Here is a 24347-nt window from a genome sequence, read left to right on the forward strand (position 1 = left end):
ATTTTAAGGACAAACATTCCTTCAACATAAGATGTCCTGAATATTTTCTCTATAGATGAATTAATGATATCTCTCAACTGCGAATGAACATCTTCTGACTTTCTTTTTAACCAAAGTCTGGCCTAACACAAAGAAGCCGTGTGAAAACAGGATGCTATTATCACTGGGGGAAAGCGAGTGGACAAGCGTGTTTTGACATCTGTCGTTCCCATGATTACTAAGGATTGGTTTTAATGTTGTTCTACCTCACAGGATGTCCAGCAGCAATTACAGAACCCAACTCATTCCTTTGCAATAACAATCAGATGCGTCCCTTTCCAGATGATACTTGTCTTGCCAATCTAGAGGTAGGTGTAATTGATTTTATTGACTTTTCAGGCTAAATCCTATTAAAAATATCCTTAATATGCTAAACACACCTGTCTTTGGTTTACAGCACTGATTGGTGTCTTAATGAAATCTGCCTTTAAGACTGTAAATCGTAATGGATAACTAAAGGATGAAGGCAAATACCTCCACAAAGCCTGGCACAATAGGCTATGGATAACAGTTCTGGGATAACTTTCAACCCCCCAAAAAGTCATTCATAAAGTGTTTACGACTCTGGGGCTGCCTATTCGCCAGACCTGACCCCATCATGGAATCCCTCCCCTTCCACACGGTTACCTCTGGGTCGTCCATCTCAGCGACGGGAGGTACTGTACCAGACAACACAAAAGAAGAGACGGCCATCACTCTGAATCCTGTCTGCCATGAAAAGACTTCAACTGTGGACAGAGGGGGGGAGAAGTCACTGTCTCCCATGGCAACCTCCTCGATTGTCTCTGGCCTTCTCTGGCAGCTATTCATCGGGCCGTCCCCCTAATGAAGGACGCCCATCAGCATATAGACGTGAAAGAAACCGACTGTCCCACAACGGAGGAATCCAGACTCGCTCTGTCTTTATGTCTGCCCTCTTCATCTCCCCAGGTCCTGCAGCTTCAATATGGGTTCTAGCGCTACCTTAACCCTAAACCCCCTCTGACACTCTTTTGTCTGCGTCTCGCTGTCTGGATGATCTCCATCGGCGCAGCTATGTGATAAGCATGTTGGGTTGATGGAAGAGCGGAGGCCATTACGGGACGGTGCTGGTCCGGTCTTGGAGCGGGGAGGGGGTTGGGGCAGTCGATCCAGACACCCCATACAGTGAGATACAGTAAGGGAGGATGGGGCCATCCATCTTCATTTAAAGAACGCAAAGAAGGGAAGGAGGGGTTGGTGCTGGTTCTCTTGTCAAGAGGACCCCAGGGAGTAGCAGCGCCTTCTGGGTTCTCACAAAGCCCCTGTCTGCACTGACGATGTGGGGTTTAGGAAAAGACTTACACAAGATAAGTAGTGGAAAAAAATGCCAGAAAAGTCTGTGAACCCTGAAAAGAACTTTTCCATTTTTTACGATAGCAGATTCTGGCATCTAAGTCAACATTAATGATAGGCTGTGTGCGTCCACCACTTTTGATCATTCCAAAGGGAATATCCCTTTCTCCAGACCACACATTCATGCACACTGAAGTGAAGCAAAACCCACGTTGTTGCACAGACCCTTCGACACTCCTCGTGACCACAGAGATTTATGTACGCATTACAGTTTGTGAAAGAAAGAAAAGGAGGTTATAGTGCTCTTAAGCCTGAAGGTATTCAGTCAACAAAGAGTCCTGGAGATAACACACAGACAACAACAAGAATGGAAGAAGAGAGATAAACATACAACATGGACAGCTAAAAGTGTAGTAACAAGATAAAAGAGAGGAATGACACCACGAATAAAGACAGCTCGATGGAAACGAGAGAGCAAGATAGAACACATGGGGGGGTTCCTTTGCAGCAGCATGTTGAGTAACACTACACTTCTGAATTTAACCAACAGTGGGGCAGGGAGAGAGACACTGAGGACAAGAGAGCAATTCAGAGGGAGGGGGAAATCAATAAGAGAGTCCAGAGAGCTGGAGGGAGCTCTAAATGGATTAGACTAAGGGAATGTGTTCGATAGGTTATGGCTTTTGCGTGAGATAGCCACCGCGGGCCATGCAGAATACTAATCAGCACTGCGGCCTCTGCTTTACAGACCTCACTGCACGCTCAGCACAAATGGAACAACCTCAACGCCGAAGCTCCATGAGATCACAGACCCGCCTGTGGATTTGTACAGTAGATTTGTTTGCGGTACCCGAGCACATTCCTGCGATGCTTACATCATAGTCTTTCAGTGGGATGTGATCAGATGCCCTGTTCCGTTGCTGTGAGTGGAAGGAGATCAAATTCCTCCAAAGAAAACCAAATGGATGGTAGAGGTTAAATAAGGCCAGCACATGTCCGACTTTATCTGTGCTCTGGCATTCAACAGCTTGCACGAGCTTCCCAACATTCACATATGGCGCTCTTACATTACAGCTTACAAAAAAATGGTTTGATCCCTCTTTTGGTACAGATTTCTTTCTTTCATAAAAAATAGAAGCAAAAATACACAGAAACGCAAAGAAATGTGTTTCAGTCAATTCGGCACTTTAATCGGAGGAAACTCAGCAGAAAAGCACTCAAAACACCCACAGGCCTCTAAGATTACCGTGTGGATTCAAGTCGTGGTGGCAAATCCCCTCACCGCCCCCTCCCTCCTTCTCTTTCCCTCTATATGTTTAATGTGGCGGTACACCAGTGTACTAAAACATCAAACAGAAGCTATTGCCTTTTATTTCCACAACTGAAACCAAGTCGTGCATGTTGTAGTTCTTTTCTGAAAGCAAAGTACCAACAAACGCTTGAATTTGAGAGAGGGAAAGAGGAAAGAAAAAAAGAGACCATCTGTACTGATTTTTGGAAGCCAGTCAGTAGCTGCGGGCCATCAAGTGAATGTGCTGAACACTTTTTGTTTCTCTCCAAAGGACAAACTCATGACTGACTCTGCCACACGGGCTGGCTGGAAACAATTAGGAAATAAATAAATAAATGACTAAATGAAAACAAATGCTGTGGCTGTGTTGCGTTCTTTATGCTTGTAGCTTCGTCAAGCTTTGGTTTGGGCCTCAAATTGTCAAAGGGTTTGTGTGTATTGCATCGCTGCCAGCAGTCCATTTAATTGTCATTTTTAAACATTCGAGTTTACACTGTGTCAAAGAATGCTGCGGAGCAGAAACGTGGATGAAAAATGCAAGGGTTTGCAAAAGAGAGAATATTTTCATTTCTAATGGAACGCAATGCAAGGCATTTACTCACTAATAAATTAAGTAAAGTCCTGTTACACTATAATAATATGGAAATATAGAAATTCACTTAATTTTTATTTATTTTTATTACAAACTGACTCCAATCCATTACAGAATATTATTTCTATAACCAAAATTAACCAATCCCTTAAATAGTCAACAAAAAATTAAGTAAGTCAAAAAAAAGATTCCAGTCTGAAACAATTAAGCACAAGGAGCATCAGATAAAGAGAGAGTGAAAAAAGTGAGAGTGAAGAAACCACAAGCCGTACGTCACTGACAGGGGTCATGACCTCTAGGTCATGCTTGCTTGTCCTGACCCTGCCGTATAGTCAGCCAGCTAGAAAACTAGAACCAAACAGCTTCTCTACACACGCAGGCTCATAGAGGCCCAATTGGGAACTCAGTGTGTGTGTGCATTTGTGTGTTGGGGGTTTTGGCAAGTTGAGAGAGGGAGTTTGATGAATGACCAGCTCTTCTCAAGGAGCTGGCAAACGCTCCGCTGACCCAGACAACAAGAGGTCACCAGTGAGCCGGGGGTCCAGGTGCTCCCCAAATCGACCCCCTGGCCTGCCCCACGCGCCGCAAGCCGCCGCCTCGTTTTCAAAGATCTGTTGTGCTCAATTAAACTTCACATGACACCTTCCGCATCTATAGCTGAGGTCTTGACACGGGGGCCAAAAGCTAAGTCCTGCAGTCGTAAAACAGACCCCTTTAACATGCTAGAACAAATAGGATACAATCCACCCGACACTAGAAAAGCAGCCAATAAAACACCAGCTAGTTCACAGGGGACCAAAATAAACATTAGAGAGTTTAGAATAGGAAATCATGACACCTTTACACTGTTATTGCTATCTTAAGCTTTTGAGATTGTGTAACACCTTATGGTTGTTTAGTAACACTGGCTACATCTCCAAAAACATGCGCTTGCAACATTTACGTGGACCTGAAATAAAAATGAGAGTTAAATATTTTAAACAAACTTACTGTCAGACAAATGTAAATTATAATGTGAGGCTTAAAACCGCACTAAAATCAAATAGATATTTTTTTAGGTTTTCCATTTGAAAAAAAAATCTTACACATTTAAAAAAATCTCAACGCTATACTTTTAAATATTTTAGTTGAAAAGTTACGTTTTTTTCATCAGAGAATTAAACAGAACATACTAAGACGAAAGTGTGTGAACTACACAGCACATCTTCAATCATAAAAATGCTAATTATTAGCATACTTTATCTCTCTAAAATGTGGCCTGGCAAGTGAGAGTTTTGATTTATGAGTAAAATAAACATCGCTTCACATGTTCAGACTCGACTTGCTGGGCCAGTAAGGAATCAAAGAATATCAATAGCAAGAATAATCCATGCAACTTCTATCTAAAGCAAAAGGGTTTTTCATTTAAGAATAAAACAGATCACTCAAATGGAAGTGAGCCAACAGCACACAACACACGGATTTAATTTAAACGCAATCGCTCAGAAAGTGCTACACTAAAAGCGTTGTACTGAATTTGGTTTAACTGGATAACTGTGATCTTGATAATGTTATAATCATTTTACGAGAGAATGGAGCTGAACAGCTCACACACAAGCACAATGGCACGGATAGGCTTGGTGAAGCACAGAGGCAGGGCATGGCGCTATGCCCACCGACAAGCGTGCCGCCCCTCATTCCTGTCCTCTCCACCACCTTTCCAAAGGACCGAATTTACCAAGGTGCTATTACAAACACTGGCTAGTCTTCTAAGACTGTGCCCATGAACTCGATGTGAAGTGTCTAATGCCTCTACAGATGCCAAGTGCAGCGGTTTGCTCTAAAACACCTTTAGATTTAAACCAGATCAGGTCACAAGACAAATTACTAAGTGCACACGACACTGGCCGTGTCTAGTAGAGTGTAAAACCCACTGTTACTAGAAAGAAAGAAATGTTACCAATTGTTGTTTGTCACCGACAAAAAACTTCCCTGTTCTGGCATACGAACGTGAAAAATCTGCCGAACACAATTTACACTTTCAATTCTCAACCACAGACCACAACCCACGATGTCGCTTATGATGTGGGTAATGATTTACTTTTGCTTTAAATACTATTTTATTTTGTTGGATTTTTAATTTAATAACGTCCGCTGAAATTACACCGCTGTCAGAAAACGTTCCTGCGTGCCCACTGCATTGCGGATGCCAACTAACGAATCAAAGGCATGCAGCAAGCAGACAAAGAGGGTTTGATACCAACTGCCATCCTCTGTCACTGGCACTCTCAGGGCACAACGCTAACAAAATGGCCGCCCTGGGCACACTGGCACAATGTGAGGGCATTGTTTAGAGATGGCTAATGGATACTAAAAGCAAAACACGCTGAACTGTCAGAGTAATTCCCTAAAAGAGAACCCACCGTTCAATTGTTGACCTTGTTCAATTGCTGACCTAAATCAATTGCTTCATCAATATTGTGCAATACTTATATTTCAGATTAGTAAAAGGGGGAAAAAATATACTTAGTTACTGTATATGAGATGTGTGATATAATTTCCTAAATTTAATACAAATATATATCTATAAATGTAAATAAATGACGAGTGTTCATATGTGAAACATGTTTTGCTCCTCACATGACAAGAATTGACATAAGATAATAGTGGCCACTTAGTATTGATCTATTCAGAGCAGTATACGAGACATAAGCTACAATGCGAGAGCCAACAAGTGAATGAACGCCATTTTACAGACACAAAAGGGATTCTGATGCCAACCATGGTGCCAGTGGAAACCATTATTGTCCCTCCGCTCTGCCTTCTGCTTACCCTGGCACTTCAGTTTCACAAAATGGAGGTGCAATGCCCGACGATAGCCCAACTCTTTTTGAAAACACTCACATACACAGATAACTACTGGGCCAAAAGCATTATAACGTTAAATGTGGTAATAAAATATGAGCTGTTTTTTAAACAAAAATTGAGAATGATATTACGTTTCAAAAAGGAAATGTTTGGGTTAAAGCAATTTTCATCCAGACTCTGCTAAACGAATAAATTTAAATGAAACAGAATATTTAGCAAATCAATAACAACCAAGAAGAGAAAAAAAATAAAACATGTTATCCACTAGGATTGGATTTACTTTTCAACTAATCCAAATTTAGTGCAGTGTTAAATTCTGATACTGGTCTTATCAATAAAAAGTGCACAAACTCATTCTAATAAAAGAGGATACTTCTAAAGTTAGGATTTATATGAGTTCTTCATCTGGAAATGTAAAAATTACTTCGAACTATTTAAAACATACTTGATTAAATCATTCTTGATTCCGTCATTTGTGTAAAAGATATAAATTAAATTATCACATTTAGATTAAATGTATTTGTCTCAACACCATTTAACCAATTAGCTAACATATCACTTGTAATGTTTTTTTAAATGTTTCCATCGTTCTACCGCTTACCTTGGTCATGGACATAGTATGCCAGAAACAAGTCCAGCTCTTTCACAGAGACAGTGATGTGGTGGGGCTGAACGCAGAGCGTTGGGTTAGTGCAGTGCGGGGACTTGACCAAACGCTCGCCGTCTGTGCTCTCCAGCGGAATCCCTTTAAACAGGATGACCATGACCAGGTCCAGCCGCCACACTTTGTCAGCCTGCCTCAGGCAGTCGATTCTCCGGATCTTGCCCTTCTGGTCGGGGTTGGAGTGAACGCAGCACGGGTGCTTTTTGCCCGTTACGCTGAGCACAAAGTCTTCCCGGTACTCCTGCCGGATGTCCTTGCGCAGCTTGGCCAGGAGACGGGACGCCCATTTCTGCTTGATTTCGGGTTTCTCGCTGAGCAGCTCGTCTTTCACTGCGCGTTCTTCGTCCTTGGACATCCGCTTTTCGTGCTTCTTGAAGTACTTGCGTTTCCTTGCCTGCAGGTTGAACCAGGTGTAGGCTATGGCACGCACATGAGGGAGCAGCGCCTCGATGAAGGGATGAAACTCATCCTGAGAAGAGAAGAAAAGAGAGAGGGGAATAGAAAAAAATTAGCAGGAGCAGAAGTGACCTTTTGGCACGAGTTCTCGTCCGAGTTTGCCAACGGCCTGCGCGACCAAAAGCAAACCAGAAAAAAAATTAAAAACACTGCGAACAAAAGCTGTTTATAAGAAACTAATAGTAAATAAAAGTGACCATTTAATGATCCAAAAAAAGAAACGGATGCAAATTTAACAAATAATTTCAAGAATGCAATTGATTTAACAATTAAAGTAACGTCCTGTCTATCACTTCCTCCTTTTGAAGAACTTTGAAGCACTGAAGTCATTAATAAAACATTTCAAGCAAAAATGCTCATCTACCATTTCCACGTCGACTGCAGGCTGTGTTGGCCTTCCTGCAGGTGTTGAGCCACACAGAAGAAGGATGCCACTGTTTTCTGCGTCTGCCCGTGCCGTGCCAGCACAGAGCAGTTACAGAATCGCCAATCCCTCACTCCCCTTCTTTCTCTCTCTCTCTGCCCCCCTTCTATCTCTCGCTCCCTCTCTTTCTCCAGCCATGCTCAAAGAACCTGTCCGTGTGTTGGCACAGGATACCAAGCAGCCCCCCTACTTCCAGATCTCTTATCAAAGTGTCCTGCATTCCTGAAACAGCCCCCATTACAGAGCACCGCATAACCTTTTGGGAAAAGCTATAGAGAATCACCAAATGCCTTGGACAAGTACAGCTGAGCGCACTGTCATCAACCACGCTTGCAAAGATGCCAAGACAAATTGGGACATGTCCTTTGTCTAAAACAAGAGTATAAAGCTTCCCAAGGCCGGAAATAAGTTAAGCCTTTTAAATAGAAAGGCAACAGTGAAAAAAGTGAAAATTGTGGGGTGGGGGATAATTTTACACCTTCAGCAAGAAGCTTCCACTCTTTTTACTATGAGGAGGTGCTTGCGGTCCTTGGGAATCACTTAATTTGTTAGCATTAATGTACCGCATTTATTTTAAGCCTCTTCAAAATCAGACCAACATGGACAATGAAAATGGCATCTTGGCACAAAAGGCACATTCTTTGGGTCCCAGAGCCGTTTGGGGAGAGTGGCATTAAATTGCCAAACCAAAACTAACTGACTTCTCAAAAACACGGCACAGTTCATTCACACTTGTCGTATTCATCGCAAGACTTTTTTGTCTTCATATGCCCCAACTTGTTAAGTAGCATTACACTACAAACTGAGCAAATGCAGTTGCCATTGTTTTTTCAAATATATAATATCCTAATCAGCTTAGAAATAGAAAGTTATTCAACAATGTTAGGAAATATAAATCATGTTTTAATACATCATTTTTAACAATAATCGCTGACAGGAGGAAAATGCTACAACGTAACACTTTAAAATCACATTCCTTAATTTCTCAATACATTAAATAAATCAGACCCTGTTGCTTTGTAGAAAAAAAGAGAAAGAAAAAACAAACAAGTTTGCACTCTATATGAGAAGGTTTAAGAAAAAAATGATGAGGATACAAAAGAGCATTTGTGTGGAAACTCTCATGATACTGACAGCGAAGAGACAACCCTTCACACACTGCGCAAACATCTCTGAATTTTTTCCACTGCTACACTGAACTATGAACAAGGGCTGATGCGAACTAATCAGAGGGATTTAAACCACACATTGTTCTGCATGCTGAAGGGCGACAGCTTTCTGGGAAACCACAACCGGCACACCACTGCCTGTATATCTGTGACAGTCCCACAAACATAACCCACACTCAACCACTGTATAAAAACAAGACTGCACAACTTAGGAATGTTTGTGCAAACCCTCACTCGAAAATTTGCAATGGTGTGTATTGCACCAGAAAAAAAGTAAGTCGCCGAATAGTGTGAATTTTCCCAGTATGTCGTGTAGTCCAGGAATTTATAAAAAACTAAAACAGATTTAAAATGTTGATTTTGTTAAAGCATCAGACCACATAGTTACATATAACTGTTATACAAATAAGTTCAATTAAGATGTTTCACATACACTCTCATGCTAGATTAAATTCTCCATTATCCTATAATCCTACTTCCCAAACATATTAAAATATACATATTGAGAATTGGCCAGTATGCAAAAAGCAATTTATTTAATCCTATCCCTCAAAAAAGAAAAAAAAATCAAAGAAAAATGCAATAATAAATTGACCATGATATTTTACCTCACGAAAGCCCCACCATTTCTAAATTATTACCAACTTTGAATTTATATTTTATTACAATGTCCTGGTTTTGCTAGATAACTATCTGCTTTTCTCAACAATATCGTAATGAAATTAAACATTAGAAGTCCCTAAAGTCACTATATAGTATTATATTTTCTTAGTAAATTAGCCAAATGATATTGAAATACATTTTCTACTATTTACCAATGCCATTAAAGCCAATAATTTTTCAAGTTTAAATCGTAAACGTTTATAAGTGTAGTATAGTAGGCTACACTAGGTTGTGGGCCGCGCAGGATCGAGCTCTGCTCTTTACTCACCATATCTCAGTCAATCACTCTCTCATGCCAAGTTAAATATAAACAGTAAAATTGTGTCAGCCAAACCCAGCGGACTCTGTCCAACCACTGAATCAAACCTTATCATTGTTTTCATCTTAATTCACTCTGTGAGAAGAGCTCCCAAGACAAACTACAGCACGTTTTCTTAAAACCGATGAAACATGCAGATGCGTCTAAAACAGCGGGTTTCAACATGAATTCTCTCACAGTGAATTTTAACTCACTGTCTTGAAAGGACGTATGCATGAACAAGATAATATGTCTGCTTTGTTTTGTGCATCTCATTTTAAAAGAACATTTGTAAAACATACTGGTTAATTTACAAATAGGCCCTTCTAATAATGTTTGTAAATAAAATTGAATAAACTTTTGGGGAAACTTTGGTCTGTTTCACTACACCAGTTATTCAAATGATCGCACTTAACTGCACTCATGCGGTCTGTGTCAAACCGGGAGAAAACTGCGCAGTGCCTTCAATACATTCTCCCACACAGCCGCCCTATACATCAAGTTATCCGCTTTCAAAATACACATTTTTAAGCCCGTTTTTAATTTAACATCGACTTAGTTACGTCTAAATGTATCCACTCCCTCGCGGCATTATTTTCCCACAGGCCTTTTGCACAAAGATACAACGTGGAAGAAGTTGTTCAAAAATGAAATGTAACTTTAAAATGTACAAGAGAAACGTCCAATAAATGCGCATAATGAGCAGAGAATAATGCATAGGCTATATTGTAACAACTATAAGCAATTAGCACAGACCATTCAAAATATAAAATATATATAGAAAGACTGATATCAATACCTGTGTTAAGCAAATCGGCGAATACATCATGACCTTGTTCGCCAAAGCAAATCGCGCGGTTATCAAAGTCCTGAAGGATTTCACAGATGATCGATATTATCGGACCATTCTTCAGAGCGCGTGCTGCTCCGTGCACTTACGAGTAAGACCTGATATCCTCATTCAAAAAAACACGGTCTTATCCGGCAACGGAGGACAACTGGAGTTCCCGCACTGTGCATTTAACTGATCCCGTCGACTATTTAAGAGCACAACAGATCACAAAGCGAGTGAATCTATAGACGCATCCACTGCGATCGATCTGAGCGCGCATCCGAGTGAAAACCTACCGGAATGCGAGAGTTAAGTTTAAAAGACGAATGCTGAAAAAAACATCGCACGTGCAATAAGAAAACTTATAGGCGCCTTATTTCTGATCCTATGTTTGCTTTTCAAACTTGATATAATATGGGCCGGTAACACCCTCTAGTCTGCTGGAGCCTAACAAATCAGTCTGAAGATTTTTTTTTCCGCTTTAATTACAGACTCACACTCCTCCTCTTCCAGCGAACGCATATCCCATATCTCCAGCCCACCTCGACTGCACCTCAGACCATGACATTGACAAAGATTTTAAGCAATTTCCCACTTTCTATCCAACTGCCATGATTATACGCGAGGACTTTAGACGAGCACGTTCAACTGGCAATAGGACGCTGCGCAGTCTGCGAGCACAGTACAGAACAAAGATTTTGCTGACACCTCCAATTAGGCTTCGATCATTCGGCCTATTAATATTTGTTTTCGGTAAAGATGACGAAAACAAATACACAATTGTATGGCCACTGGTTATTTTGATTATAGCCTACTTAACTAGGCAAACGTTTAGGCGAAAATAAATTGCATTATTTGTGAACCACACGCAAATGGTATGACTTACAAAAGCTTATTTATTATGTAGAGTTTCATATCAAAACAAGTTTGGGACTGCAGATTTCTTTATGCAAAACAGGTAAAATTAGGGAACCGGGGGATTTATTAATGTTTAGTGTTACTTCTGAGGTGTTTGACAGTTCAGTATGCAACATTTTACAGAGGTTCAAATCTGCGCCTGTTTGTAAGAATGAAAAAAAATACTGAAGTGCACGACTTATACCAGTAAGCATGGGTCTGGTTTGTTTGCTGGACATATAATGCCTTAACGTTAGACAGGCATCTTGCGTCAAAGCCCAACCCCCTCTATCCAACTATGCAACCCACGAGCGTTCAACTATGAGTTTATAAAGGGCACATAATCTAGCGAAGCACAACAAAGTCTAAATACATTAAGGGTTAAACAATGAATCGGTTTGTATACACGTACGGCCGTCCGTCGACTTTGAAAGGCCTCAAAGATAAAAAAACATTTGACAGAAACAAAGGGTTATTATTCGTGCGCAATATCTCCTTATTCGATTTAAGTGTCATTTATCTCTTTTCATGAAAACGTAATAGAGTTTGACAGATAATGTCATTAGGTAAAACAGAATCACCAGACAAGCATTTCAATGAAGGGAACTGTGAAATGGTGACAAAAGTCAATATCAACACAACTTGTCCAGGTATTCACGCTTATGCACCGCGCCAAAGTGCACTGCTATTCAATTGGGGGAGAGTTTTTGCTAACACAGGAATCATGCCAAGAGCGGATCTCCGTAGGCACAAACTCTGTCACCAACTTATGACACAATGATATGACCCAAATAGGACGCCTGCCAATACATGACATAAACAATCCAACATCTATCGTTTTCCGCGAGTTTGCGTTTGAAGTGTCTCGTCCAGGGAAATGAAAGCTAACGTCTACAGACAGTGTTGAAGAAGTTACATGCGCGCAACACAGTCACTCGAGAAACAATATTCACAAAATGTTAGTAAGACAGTGTTTTTCATCATAACGTACCATTGCACTGTATTGCATGGAATTGAAGGGAATTCCTGGAGGCTGGATGGAAATGAAGCCGGTTCACATGTCTCAAAGTTAAAAAAATATTGCTTTTTTATTTTTTCTCTATCCTTGTCTTTTCACGTTGTAGTGCTTGCAAAAATGAACACCGGAAGAGAATTCTTGGCAGACAGGCGGCAAAATCAAGTCGGCGAGCACCTCTGATATTTTTTTCTCGTCCTTCCTCTGCGAGTCAGTCGTTTTGGATAGCTTTTTGGTGGTTTAGTTGAACGCGGTCCAGAATAGGCTGAGTTTTTAGCAGTGGGAAGGTCTGCGCCTTTACTTTCTCTGTCTGCCGTAGCTGTTGCTCGCAGCAGCCGAACAGAGCTGCGCATTCGGAATACATCCTCGTTTCTGATTGGTCGACGATGCGCTCTGCGTTCCATGCCCAAGGCCCCTCACTTCCGCTCGGCAGGCAGTGTCACTATTTGCATATTAACATTGACCAAGTCCCATCAAAGCGAGACCGGCCGAAATCGAGACTAGTGCCTGAGGTGAGGTCATATTCCTGTTTGGACTTGGACATAAGTTTTTTTTCATTTATATTCTATTAAAAAATACTTTAAACAATCAATTTATTATATATATTTCAGAGGGTGAAAATTATATAAATCAGTTCTTCCTCCCTTTCTGGTTTTGTCCGGGTGTAGTGGTTTTCTGTTTTGCATTAAAACAATTCATCATTTTCAAAAAATGCCATTGACAGGCTATGTTTAAATCATTTTAAAACGTATAGGCTATAGCTGCAGTTTTGTTACTAAAACATTGTTAGAAATGTCTATAGGACTAGGAAGAAAGACAGCACTGTTAGAGAGCACAATGATGGCATTGATCCAGAACAGAACACCACCATTACATACACGGTTCTGCGGTGAATTCAATATTAATCAAATAATGCACATTTATATGAGAATGTTTTCCGATGCACTTTCGCATCCTTAACGTGTAGAACATATGGGAGACAGACAAGTAGATACATGAGTAATAAAACTGTGTTTGCATTATGTCACCTGTCTTAATAAATAAATGGAAATCATACACTGCAATGTAGGCCTATGTGTTATTCTGTTGAATTGTAAATTGTTATTTTAGCAATATGATATATTCAATATTTAACAGTATGGTTTATATTTCCCTCAATCAATATAGCCTATTTATCTCAACAAGAATATTTTTGTTTATCTTATCTTTCCCTTTAGGTGAGTTCCTGCTAAATCTTTCAACGTGTTTGGAACCTATTAAACACTCTGTTATTGTTGTTTGTTGATTTCACATTTCGTTGTGAAATAATCTTAATCTGTTCATTATATTTTAATTACAATAATATTTCATGTGGGTGCTGTTGTTGTTATGCTATGTTCCATTTATTTATCTAATGCATAGCCTAAATGTAATTATTTTCATGTGTTGCTTCGGACAAAGACTGAACTGTCACTTGCGGCACATAATCTGTAGGACACAAATTATACAGTGAAAATTTCGTGTTGGTCGAGATAGTCTGTGATCTCCTCGTTCTCAAAACAAAACGCTAATAATGAAAGACATTAGTTCTCAAGACAAATGAATCGTTTGGAATAAACCGGCAACCGTCTTCTGGTTTACAAAACCACACTTGTGAAAACAAACACACGGCTTGTTGGAGCTTTATATCAAGTAGGTGGAGTGTGATACGAAATGAAGCGAAGGGGCTGCAAATTCTTAGACATAAACTTCGGCAAGCCACGAGTATAGGATAGAAAATCACTATAAGCGCAGATATTTTTATCAATTAACACAAAGATGGATCGATGTTCTTCTGGATATTTTTGTTTATTCTGTTCAAGTTTAACATGAGTTTGGATGTGTGTCGCGTGCGCGCAGAGAGCCTCATACAGCCTCCGACGTAAGTTTCCATTTTATATACAGAGGTATAGGCTCTCAAAGCATCCAACGCCGCATTTTCTATACAGAAGTTATCGTTTTACCTGTACGTTATGTTCTGCGGAAGCAGCAGGCGATGTTTAGTTTCAGAAGACTCTAGAAATGATCTATAAGATTCTAAAGAATCCGTTTATAAAGAAAATCTTTACTCATATAAAAACAGGTTTTCACAGGGTAGGACAATTGGTGGTTTGCTATTCAGTCTCTCTTCCTCGAGTTTTACATATTTCCAGCGGATTATCAATTGATCGATTGTATCATCATGCTCCCGACATGCACATTAATTTGTAAGTGTCGACATATCGAAATTCTTTAAATAAATGGAAATGATCACTGCTTTGAAAAAAAATCACCACACATTAAAAGTGTTTTATAAGACCATAAATCAATTAAGCGAGCAACAATGAGGCGCACGACTAATTTAATAATGGCTTAAAGATCATCCTCTTTACATGCCTAATCTTTACCTCATATTTTTTCTCATGAGTGCAATTAATAGGGCTACGTTTTTATGGTTTCTATTACACTTTTTTTTTAATTATATTATAGTACCCTAACATGACATAAATTAGTAGAATCTTTTAATTCATTGCATCATTCATTTGTGTTCCATTTAGGCCCATGCCTTAAATTGTGAGCCCAAATGTAAAGAAATTATAGTCAAATTTCTAAATAATCATTTGAGTCATCATTTATCACATTTTGGACATGTTAAAATTTCCCGTTCATATTGACAAACAAACTAACCATTATATTATATTACCCAACACTTATCTTCACAAAAATGAAGGCTAAGTATTAAAAAGGTGCAGCTGAGCTTGGATGGCTGGGTGCAACACCTAAGTTTATGTCGTCCACTTTGAGCATAAATGAACAAACATCTGTACTGCACACAATTGGAACGTTACAGCTATGTGTTCCCATTAATTTATTATATTATCATATTGCTTTATATATACATTAAATGTTACATAATTTGAAACGCACGTGAAGGCTTACGGTAAAACATATTCAATAGGTTTCCCAGTTATTCTTTTCATGATTTATCTTGTTTTTGTCTCAGTTAACACATCCACAAGCGGTACTGCTGTACAATTGTCATATTTGTACATTTGTAAAATAATATAATTTTAATGAAATATAATGTAATATTGTAAAATAATTCAAGATAAAGTGTTCTCCATTAATAAGTGCCCCGACATAAATACATTTTGAGCAAAATTTATATTTTTATTGCCCCAAAAGCCCCCGAAAAATGTATCAGCGGCCCTCGACTGCAAGCATGCGATGCTAATCAAAATATATCAAGTGGTGTTTGTAGAGTGCACTTGTTTAATTACAGATCTATAAAATACGTTTTAATCACTTTTGGAAATAAGCAGACCTGCAGCCTGTTTTAAAGTGATTCCTGCGCGAGAACTATGACCCCCAGTGGAGCTTAGTGACCTCACCGCAGTGTTCAACTTTTATTCATTCGAACGCACGTTCCAAAAAACACGTCATTTTAGAATGATATATCTCATTCGATAATGTCAATTTAACTTAAATAATAACTGGTATTTGGCAATTTGTAGAGACATGACTTGTGTTTTTTGTGACATTTGCGATATGACGTGAAGCCCACGCAATGCAACGCTATAAAACTGATTTTTCACACTTCCATAACACGCAGCCATCACATGTCATAGTGAAGTTTTTATCTTAACATTATTGCCACAGTCACACCAAGCAATCATCACAAAACTGTTGTTGTGTTTAGAGTTAGGTCTAACGGTACATTTTAAACAACAATATAGTGATTCACCACATAATCAAAGTGCGGGTTTGGTAAATAGGTCTGCAGGGTCTAACTGCTTCAATGGCTCGCCGTGATCGTATAGTGGTTAGTACTCTGCGTTGTGGCCGCAGCAACCCCGGTTCGAATCCGGGTCACGGCAGACTAAGTGATCAAACGAGCAGCGATTCTTATGCTTTCTCTTGATTGTGACATTTAAAAAAGAGGAAAAAGCATCAGTTTCTTTGAATTTTTTTTAAATGCTCTAAAAATAGTCTAATTGTAAATGAACTCTACATGTACTTGAATGAATTAAAACATCAACGAGAAGAATCGTATCAAATGAAGAATGATAAAACAGCTGTGACTGAAAATGTTGTGGGCTTGATCGTATAAAAACAATGACAGCACTTTGGTGAACAGGATTTTCAGCACCCCACAGGTATATGCAATTTGTGGGCCGAGTATGTGTAGACATAGCAGTGCAGTGCAGTTTTTAGTCCACGAGGATGCGGTAGTGGACTGTCTTGGCGTGAACTTGCGATGCGTCGTGATCGCAGTTTGTACTCTGTATATTGTTAAGACCCATAACGTGTAAGCATTACAATATATCAAAGTCAGACGTATTAATTTATTCATACTGAATAAATATATAACTTTAGTGATATTATACATTTTCAAACAGCTTTTTACAAAGGCTACTTTGTTTCAATTAATGTGGTTTATAAATATTCAAATATCTCCTATATCTATTTGGATGTTTAGGTTATTTTAAAAAAGGCTTTTAAAAGCGTCTCCCTACAGTTTCAATTTAAAGAACATAACATCTAACCATCTAAGCACCAGAGGGCAGCAAACTACAATGTATAATCTGATTAATATCTTTACCATATCAATACGGGACAATATGTTGCTTTAGTGCTTTACTGTGTTGACAGAGATTACTGCAGGCACAGTGCAATGTTATTCAATAGAATGATTGTAAAGGTATATTTACTATCAAACTCATCAGATTGCTTTGTTTGTTTCACTTCATTGTAGTGATATTTAAAGGTGGAAGTTGGAACTAATAAAGCTGGAAACATGCATTTATGTGTCTTTTGCAAGAATATGTGACTTTGTTTTATGTTTTTTCCCAAGTCATCCCTCTTTGTCCTGTCATCTTATTTGGTAAATAAAACACGAGCAAAAACACAATCAAACAAATGAAGCGGGAGTTCTTCTGCACCTGTTGGCAACCATAGAGGCCCTCCTTGTTCCTTTCTACCATAAACTCGCCATCAAGAAAAAGAGCAACAACGAGACGCACACTCAAATAAACAAGGAGAAAGCTTACAGTAAACATGGAATCCTGCCAAAACCACTGTGTCCAATTCACAACACACACACACACACACATATGCATGGCCAATCCTTCAGCTACGAGAAAGAAGCAGCAGGCCCCCACAGAAGAGCCAGGCAAAACTGCTGTGTACTTGCTTTCTCTCTCTATGTGCGTCTGTCTCTCTCCTCACTTCAATAGGTCTTGATTGACAGGACAAGCATGCACCTATGTCGCATGAAATGCGCATCCCTACAGGCTTTTGTCTGGTCACAGAACACATGTTCCTGTAACAATGTGCATCTTCATTAGCCACAACACTGGAAGCATCACGGCCTAACGTTTGATCTTTGATTTGAACTAAACAGGGGGTTTTCTTCACTTAAAACAAGTACAATTTAGTATCATAACACTTTTAAAGGGTTTTTTAATTATTAATATGCACACTTTAAAAAGATTTTAACACTATAAAACATAGAAAGATTTCAGTTGCTGGTTCTGTGCATATGCATTAAATCGTTCTTTTTACCAGCCGAGGACAAGTGAACAGATCTTTGGGGTCTATTTTCCCACTCTCATAGACATACACCACACGCTGCATCCGCAAAGCCACCGGTATTGTGAACAACCCCACACATCCCTCATATAACACTTCACCCTCTTGCCATCCGGCAGGAGGTACTACAGAAGCATTCGGACCCTCATGGTCAGACTGCATTACAGTTTCAACCCCAAGCTATCTGACAGATCGGCCACAACGAGACAGACACACATATTGGATTTCCACGTTGGGACTTTCTATAGACATCATGATTTTACTGTACAAACTATACTGTATATTCCATTAACCTCATACAGATACAGATTTTTTAATTTAGTTCGATTTATAAGATGCTTTTATCATAGGGTCCAAAAAATGTCCCAAAAAGATCAAAGATGGCCGGTATCTTTTTAGGATAATTAGTCCCCACACTGCATGGTTTACTAGGACCAGGAGGATTGGGTTCTTATTAAAATTTTTGTAATCATTTTCAGATAAATGTGTACAGTTAAATGTATGTCTTTTGTTGTCTTACATAGCATACTGGTCCTCAAGGAATGCTGTTTTGTTTCAGTTGGTACAAGCTGTATATGGTTGAACTGAGAATAAAGCCTATCTGATTCTTACTAGATGTGCATTTTAAATAAGTGTCATTTTTTACCCAAAAGCTTCTGTTTCAAATGTAAATAATATTTAAAGTTCTATGCTGCTGATGTGTCATAGTAGCACTAAAGACTGGCATTAAATTATTAAACCCACTTCTGTCTGGTTGTGGTGACTTTATGCATGTTGGGCACTTGATGTACAGTATGTAAACTAATGTAAACATCTCTTTATAAACTTAAATAAACTAGAACAGTTTTTAAATTAAAACAGAAAACTTCACACAATTAATTACACAAATATTTATTTTTGCACTTACATCAGTTCCTGCTTGCATTGGTAAAAGTTAACAGATTGTGTTGACACACGCTATTCCTCTATGCAGCACTTCTTGCTCATACCTTGATGCTTCCCCTTTTTCTCTTTTTCTTTCTCTTTTTTCTCAACATCCCCTTATCGACCCCCCCAACCCTATTTAGAACAAAGAGGCTTTATGTTCTCTAATTGCCCAAAGCAGATCTTTGTCAGGCATGGCTACACATCGCTGTAGCAGTTAAAGAACGCTGTTCCATCATTTTCTTCAAAATGGTCTCCATCTGATCTCTAGAAGATACGTTAGCTGATCTGTCGACATATTTTGTTTTTCATTGGGTTTTGAAATTGCTCCCTCCGTGAACATGTGTTGCATGTGTATCATACTTGTTTCCAAAGGAAAGTTAAAACTGATTTTAAATTACTGATTTGCAAATTGATTTTTTTGCCATTATATAATAAACATGTGATCTAATTGGTCTTCTTTTACGTGACAGATGAATTCATGGCAAAGTACTGTGGATTTGGGTCACATTTTTCCTGTCTGTTAAAAGTTGATTACATGGTTACTTGCATTTTATTAGTCGTGTTTAGCATTGTTTTGTCTGCTATACGACCTTTTCAGTACAGATCTGTGAGCCATTTTGAGGCCACCGGTTGAGAGTCACTGATCTAGACATGCTACACTGACACTATACAGTGCGAGCAGCATCAGAGAGCAGTTAGAGGGAAGTTGAGATTGATCTCTATGATAAGGATCAAGCGAACCCGAGGTGTGCCTAACAACCGGAATAATTAACACTGTGATTATGGAGAGAGTGTGGCTTGCAGACGAACAATACAGTTTACTTATAAGACCAGTTAGAGGATTTGAGTCTAGACCAAGGGCTCCAAGGTGACCCATCTGAAACCACAACGTCACCACTGTCATAATGTCAGGTGGCACTATTCCCATGTTTCGATCAATGCTGGTCATTGTACAGTTTGACCATAAGAAATAATTCCTATGTCCTTCAGGATTGGAAATAAGAAACTTGGATTATCCACATACATATGCGTTTAATTAGTAGTCATAATTGACAGAATTATGTAGACCACACCTGACACAAGACGTGCATTCATTAGATTTAACAAGTGCAAGTTCAAAACAGCGCTTTGTCAACCCATTATTGATATGTTCCCATCATCAGAACAACATCCCAGAGCATCCCAGTTCTCATTCAAATCAATATCTTTAACGCAGTTGTCACCAAATTTCCGCATTTAGTTCTACCCCTACCGCTAATCATTTTAATTACTGCCTTACTCAATGCTAATGTTATTCACGATTAGTTCGTATTATGCTAATCTTCGACCCACATTCGGCAGGAGCTTCATCTGAAGGCCAGATTGCTGGGAGGCTGCATGCAGGCTGACATCGGTCTCCCAGCTGCACAAAGCAAGCCAGACAGAGGGACTCTTGCGAAAAAAGAAAGAGACCCTCAATAAACAAAAAGGGGGGGGGCTGCAGTGTGTACCTTAATGAACGACTGTTGGCCACAGGGATTAGCCATAAATGCTACTTTCCTCTCTGTGAAGCCCACCCCAGCATCTGCTGAAACTTCTGATATTTTCTGCGCCAGTTTCTGAGTTTTGGTTTTCTGAGCGGCATTCCAGACTGAACCATGTCTGGACCCCCATCATTGTTTATATCATTGTCAAGCCCATCTGCAGGTGAGTCGGTGCCAGATTTGAGAAGTTATATGAATTATAGGAAATTGTGCACCAGATTTGTTTGTGTAATTAGAGGAAACAAGAACCATGTAAATATTTTATGTGTATTTTGGGACATAAGGCTGATAAAATATATTATAAAATATATTGAAGCCGATGGCAGTGTTGAACTCAATTTCATTATTTTAAATAAATTAGAAAGGTAATTGTTTATATGAGTAAAGGCTTTAAATATATAGAAACAAATCTACAAAATATGTTAAAAATACATTTTATTTTAAGCTAAATAAATAAATAAAAATCTGTCAAAGCCTTTATATTTAATCATTATGATAAAAATATAATTATCAAAACTTTTGCTACATGCATTAGAATTTCAGTAGGAGAATAGAAATAGTAACACATGACAGAGTAACCACGAATAAACAAGTTAAATAACTTTCCTTATATTTACCAAGCGCCCGTCATTGCAGTTTAACAAAATTACAAATAAAACAGTGCTCCCGATAAATTAATCAGCTGTATAATAATTAATAATGTCATTTGAAATTAGGTTTGCTTCTTATTAAAGACGTATCATTTCTCAAAAATTACTTTAACCACTTCAGACCAATTTTAAACAACTTACAATTAAAGAAATACCACAAAAGTGTTATATGGGAAAATATTCGTCTAGGGCAACAAAGTTTTCTAAACAATTGAATCTATTGAAAGATTTATAAGAAATAAATCAACTTAAACAGTGATTAACACTAACATTAAGCATCTCCATTTATTCCAGTCCATATCTGTCATGTGAAAGTAAACAAAATTATAACTCACAAGAGGCTGGCAGGAGAAAAAAAGCAAGAGTTTGAGGCGAAATTAATATTCATAGTGGGATCAAAACCAGCAGTAACTTCATTGAAAGCAAAATCTCAAACAAGAGCCTTTTGTCTGCCAGGAGGAAAAATGGACAAACGCAAGAAAAATGTCAACAAGTGCAGAGGAAGAGCACATCTTGTGTGACAATGTTTATAAGCGGCATTATCGAGTCCAAGGAGCAAGTCACGATCAGAAATACCTGAGCATGTTAGACGTAAAACATCTTCTGGAATAACAAGATAACACCATTAATGTGCCGTCTTTCTCCTACTGCATTTTTCGGATTTTCGTTAGTCCCTGACTGCAACGACTTTGATGTACTGTCACAATTAAAAAACACCAAAACTGGGATGGACACCTGATACGTTTAAGGTACGTTGAAACTGAAAACAGTACATGCTGCGGTAAGAGAAGGGGGTTTGTGAAAGAAACTTGACCTCGTGACACAGAGTCTAACACAGGGTCTTGACCTCACCTGACACCAGTGACATCCCTATCCAACACGCGCTTTTGTAAATAACAGCACGTCACGAATAGAAGATTAGGCATAGGATTATAAAAGCTAAAATGTATTTAATATAAAACATGTATAAACTCTTTAACAAATGCCACGGAAGGTTTCTGTAAATAACTGTTCTTTAAATCTTTTCAAACAATGAAATTATTAACATTCGAATAATTGCCCTTCAAAACATTTTCTCTAAGACGTGCACTGAATCGCACTGAAGGAGGAGTTACGTCATTCAAAAACTTGTGGGAAAAAACTTGCACGCGAAAAAAATTCTCAAAAAGCACCAAACTTACCATCCACCAGGTCCTGGCTGACATGTCATAGCATAGCTGCCATTTGATGGAGCTGTCTGCTGTTTTCCCAGCCATTCCCCCGTCAGTAGCTTTCATCAGGAGCAGCTCAGGAGTAGATAACACACTAATCAAGCCTTCATCAGACGCCACTCTCTCAGCCCCATGTAGGCCAATCCTTATCACACTGCATTATGGGAGAAAAGTGCACACACACACGCACACGCACTCACAGTCCTGTGCTCCAGCTATGACTCAAGTCTCAGTGCTGCCTATAATGACAGGATCAGGATCTGAATCCCTCAAACACACACACACACACACACACAGAGCCCCCCACCTCAGCTAGGGCTTTAATTTTTTAAGCTGTGCAGAACAGGAGCATGGAACTTTCTTGGCATCTTGAGCGGTACAACAAGTGTGCAACCAATGAGGAGCTTTCACGAGAGGATGCTTTTCAAAGTTTATTTGCATTTTCTTCTGGTTTATATCGTTGATTTGTGGTGTTTGGAATTCCCCCCTCCAAAGTCATAAATAGACACACACTTTGCTCCCCCTCCCTTGAACGGTCCTCACTCTATGTCTATGAGGGAGGCCCAAATGGGAATTATATTCCCTACACAAAGACAGGGGAGTTTCATAGACATGAGAGCCGGGCACGGTTCAGATATCACAGGCTAAAACACCAAGTGAGAGAGAGAGACAGAGAGAGAGGCGGAACAGGGAAGAGAGAAAAAGACACGCGTAAACACAGACAGGTACACCAGATACGTTCAATTAGTAGGTACTAACTTAACTGATTCAGATGAAGCACAAGTATCTTCTGCGGAGCAGATAAAACATAAATTCAGATGCTTTGTTGCGTCTATTTTTAAGAATATGATTTGGATGAATAATTTGATGTCCTGTCTGTTCTATAAATTTAGCTCTCCTGGATTTACCTACCAAATATTTTAGATATGAATGCTTCTTAAGTTGCTTCAATAGTTTAAGGATGTTTTAAATATAAACCATAAAATACTCATTTGACATGTAACTTAAGGGTTCGTGTGAGTATATTGTTGATCAAACTTTTTCTATATAAATTTGTCATTAATTAATCTGGAGGTTGACTGTATATTGCATTAAAGAATTTGATGTCAAAAACATTAGCAGCCAAAGTGACAATTTTCATTCTTTAAATAATTAATTTAGAATAAATTTCATCTGTGGGAAATGTTTTGTGAAACATTATAAATTATTTTTTTTATTTTGTGCTTGAGATTGAAAAGAAAAAAAGAAAGAAAGTTTCAATTTATGATTTAGAACATCTCAGAAGTTCTGAATGATATTTTTTCAGTTTAAATGTAGTTGTAGACAGTTACGACAGTCTATAAATGTCCAGTTTAAGCATCCTGCAACATTGAATGATAAACCTTGAGATGGTGAAGACAATGAGTGTATTGTTCCAACATCCTTAAATGATAAAGGATGGGGGGATGTGACTGGACGATTTTCTGATGAGTGCAAAGCAAAATTTGCATTTATAACAATTAAACCAGTTGAACTGAAATCTTGATGCAATTTAAAATTTGAATTCTAAATTTGCAAATAGAAAAATGTGGGAAGGTGTAAAAACTATTCTAACTTCCACAAAATAATACAGACCCTATCGGATTGCATCTTTGTCTTTAGGTCTCATAAGGTTGTGGAAAAACTTGCTGTGTCCTAGAAGTATTATTTTGAGTAGCCTAGAGTTTACGTTTTTTGGACATTATCTAATGCAGACTGCACTATTCCATGCAGGTGTGTAGTCCTTTGATACATTAACACTTTAATTTGACGAATAAGGAACTTTAGGGCCCGGTTTGACAGACAAGGCTTATGGCAAGTCCCAGTCTAAATTAATGTGTGACCTGTCTTAAAATATAACTTGCCCAGAAAAGTCTTAAAATATTTCAGTGCCATTTTTTTGTCTCAAGATGCACGCCAGTAATGTT

At 38.8% G+C, this 24347-nt stretch overlaps 1 protein-coding gene and 1 non-coding gene across 9 annotated transcripts in view; one reads left to right on the forward strand and one right to left on the reverse strand.

Moving 5' to 3' along the window:
- LOC130438401 (nuclear factor 1 B-type-like) overlaps nucleotides 1–22608 on the reverse strand; it is a 79350-nt gene extending 56742 nt beyond the window's left edge. For 2 of the 8 annotated variants that reach the window (XM_056770725.1, XM_056770633.1), the window contains exons 1-2: nucleotides 12478–12846; nucleotides 6685–7216 (exon numbers count right to left, since the gene is read on the reverse strand). In XM_056770725.1, coding sequence (XP_056626703.1) covers nucleotides 6685–7216; nucleotides 12478–12495 — 550 coding nt within the window. In that variant the 5' untranslated portion in view covers nucleotides 12496–12846. Of the gene's footprint in view, nucleotides 1–6684; nucleotides 7217–7567; nucleotides 7716–10556; nucleotides 11230–12477; nucleotides 12847–22371 lie in introns of those variants that run through there. The other 6 variants (XM_056770417.1, XM_056770341.1, XM_056770892.1 and 3 more) reach the window with 6 other exon arrangements.
- On the forward strand, nucleotides 16305–16376 carry trnah-gug (transfer RNA histidin (anticodon GUG)). Its single transcript has one exon. It is a non-coding gene; the product is annotated as a tRNA-His (tRNA).
- Nucleotides 22609–24347: the final 1739 nt, after the last annotated feature.

This window comes from Triplophysa dalaica, chromosome 1 (assembly GCF_015846415.1).
Source record: "Triplophysa dalaica isolate WHDGS20190420 chromosome 1, ASM1584641v1, whole genome shotgun sequence".
Taxonomy (NCBI): Eukaryota; Metazoa; Chordata; class Actinopteri; order Cypriniformes; family Nemacheilidae; genus Triplophysa; species Triplophysa dalaica.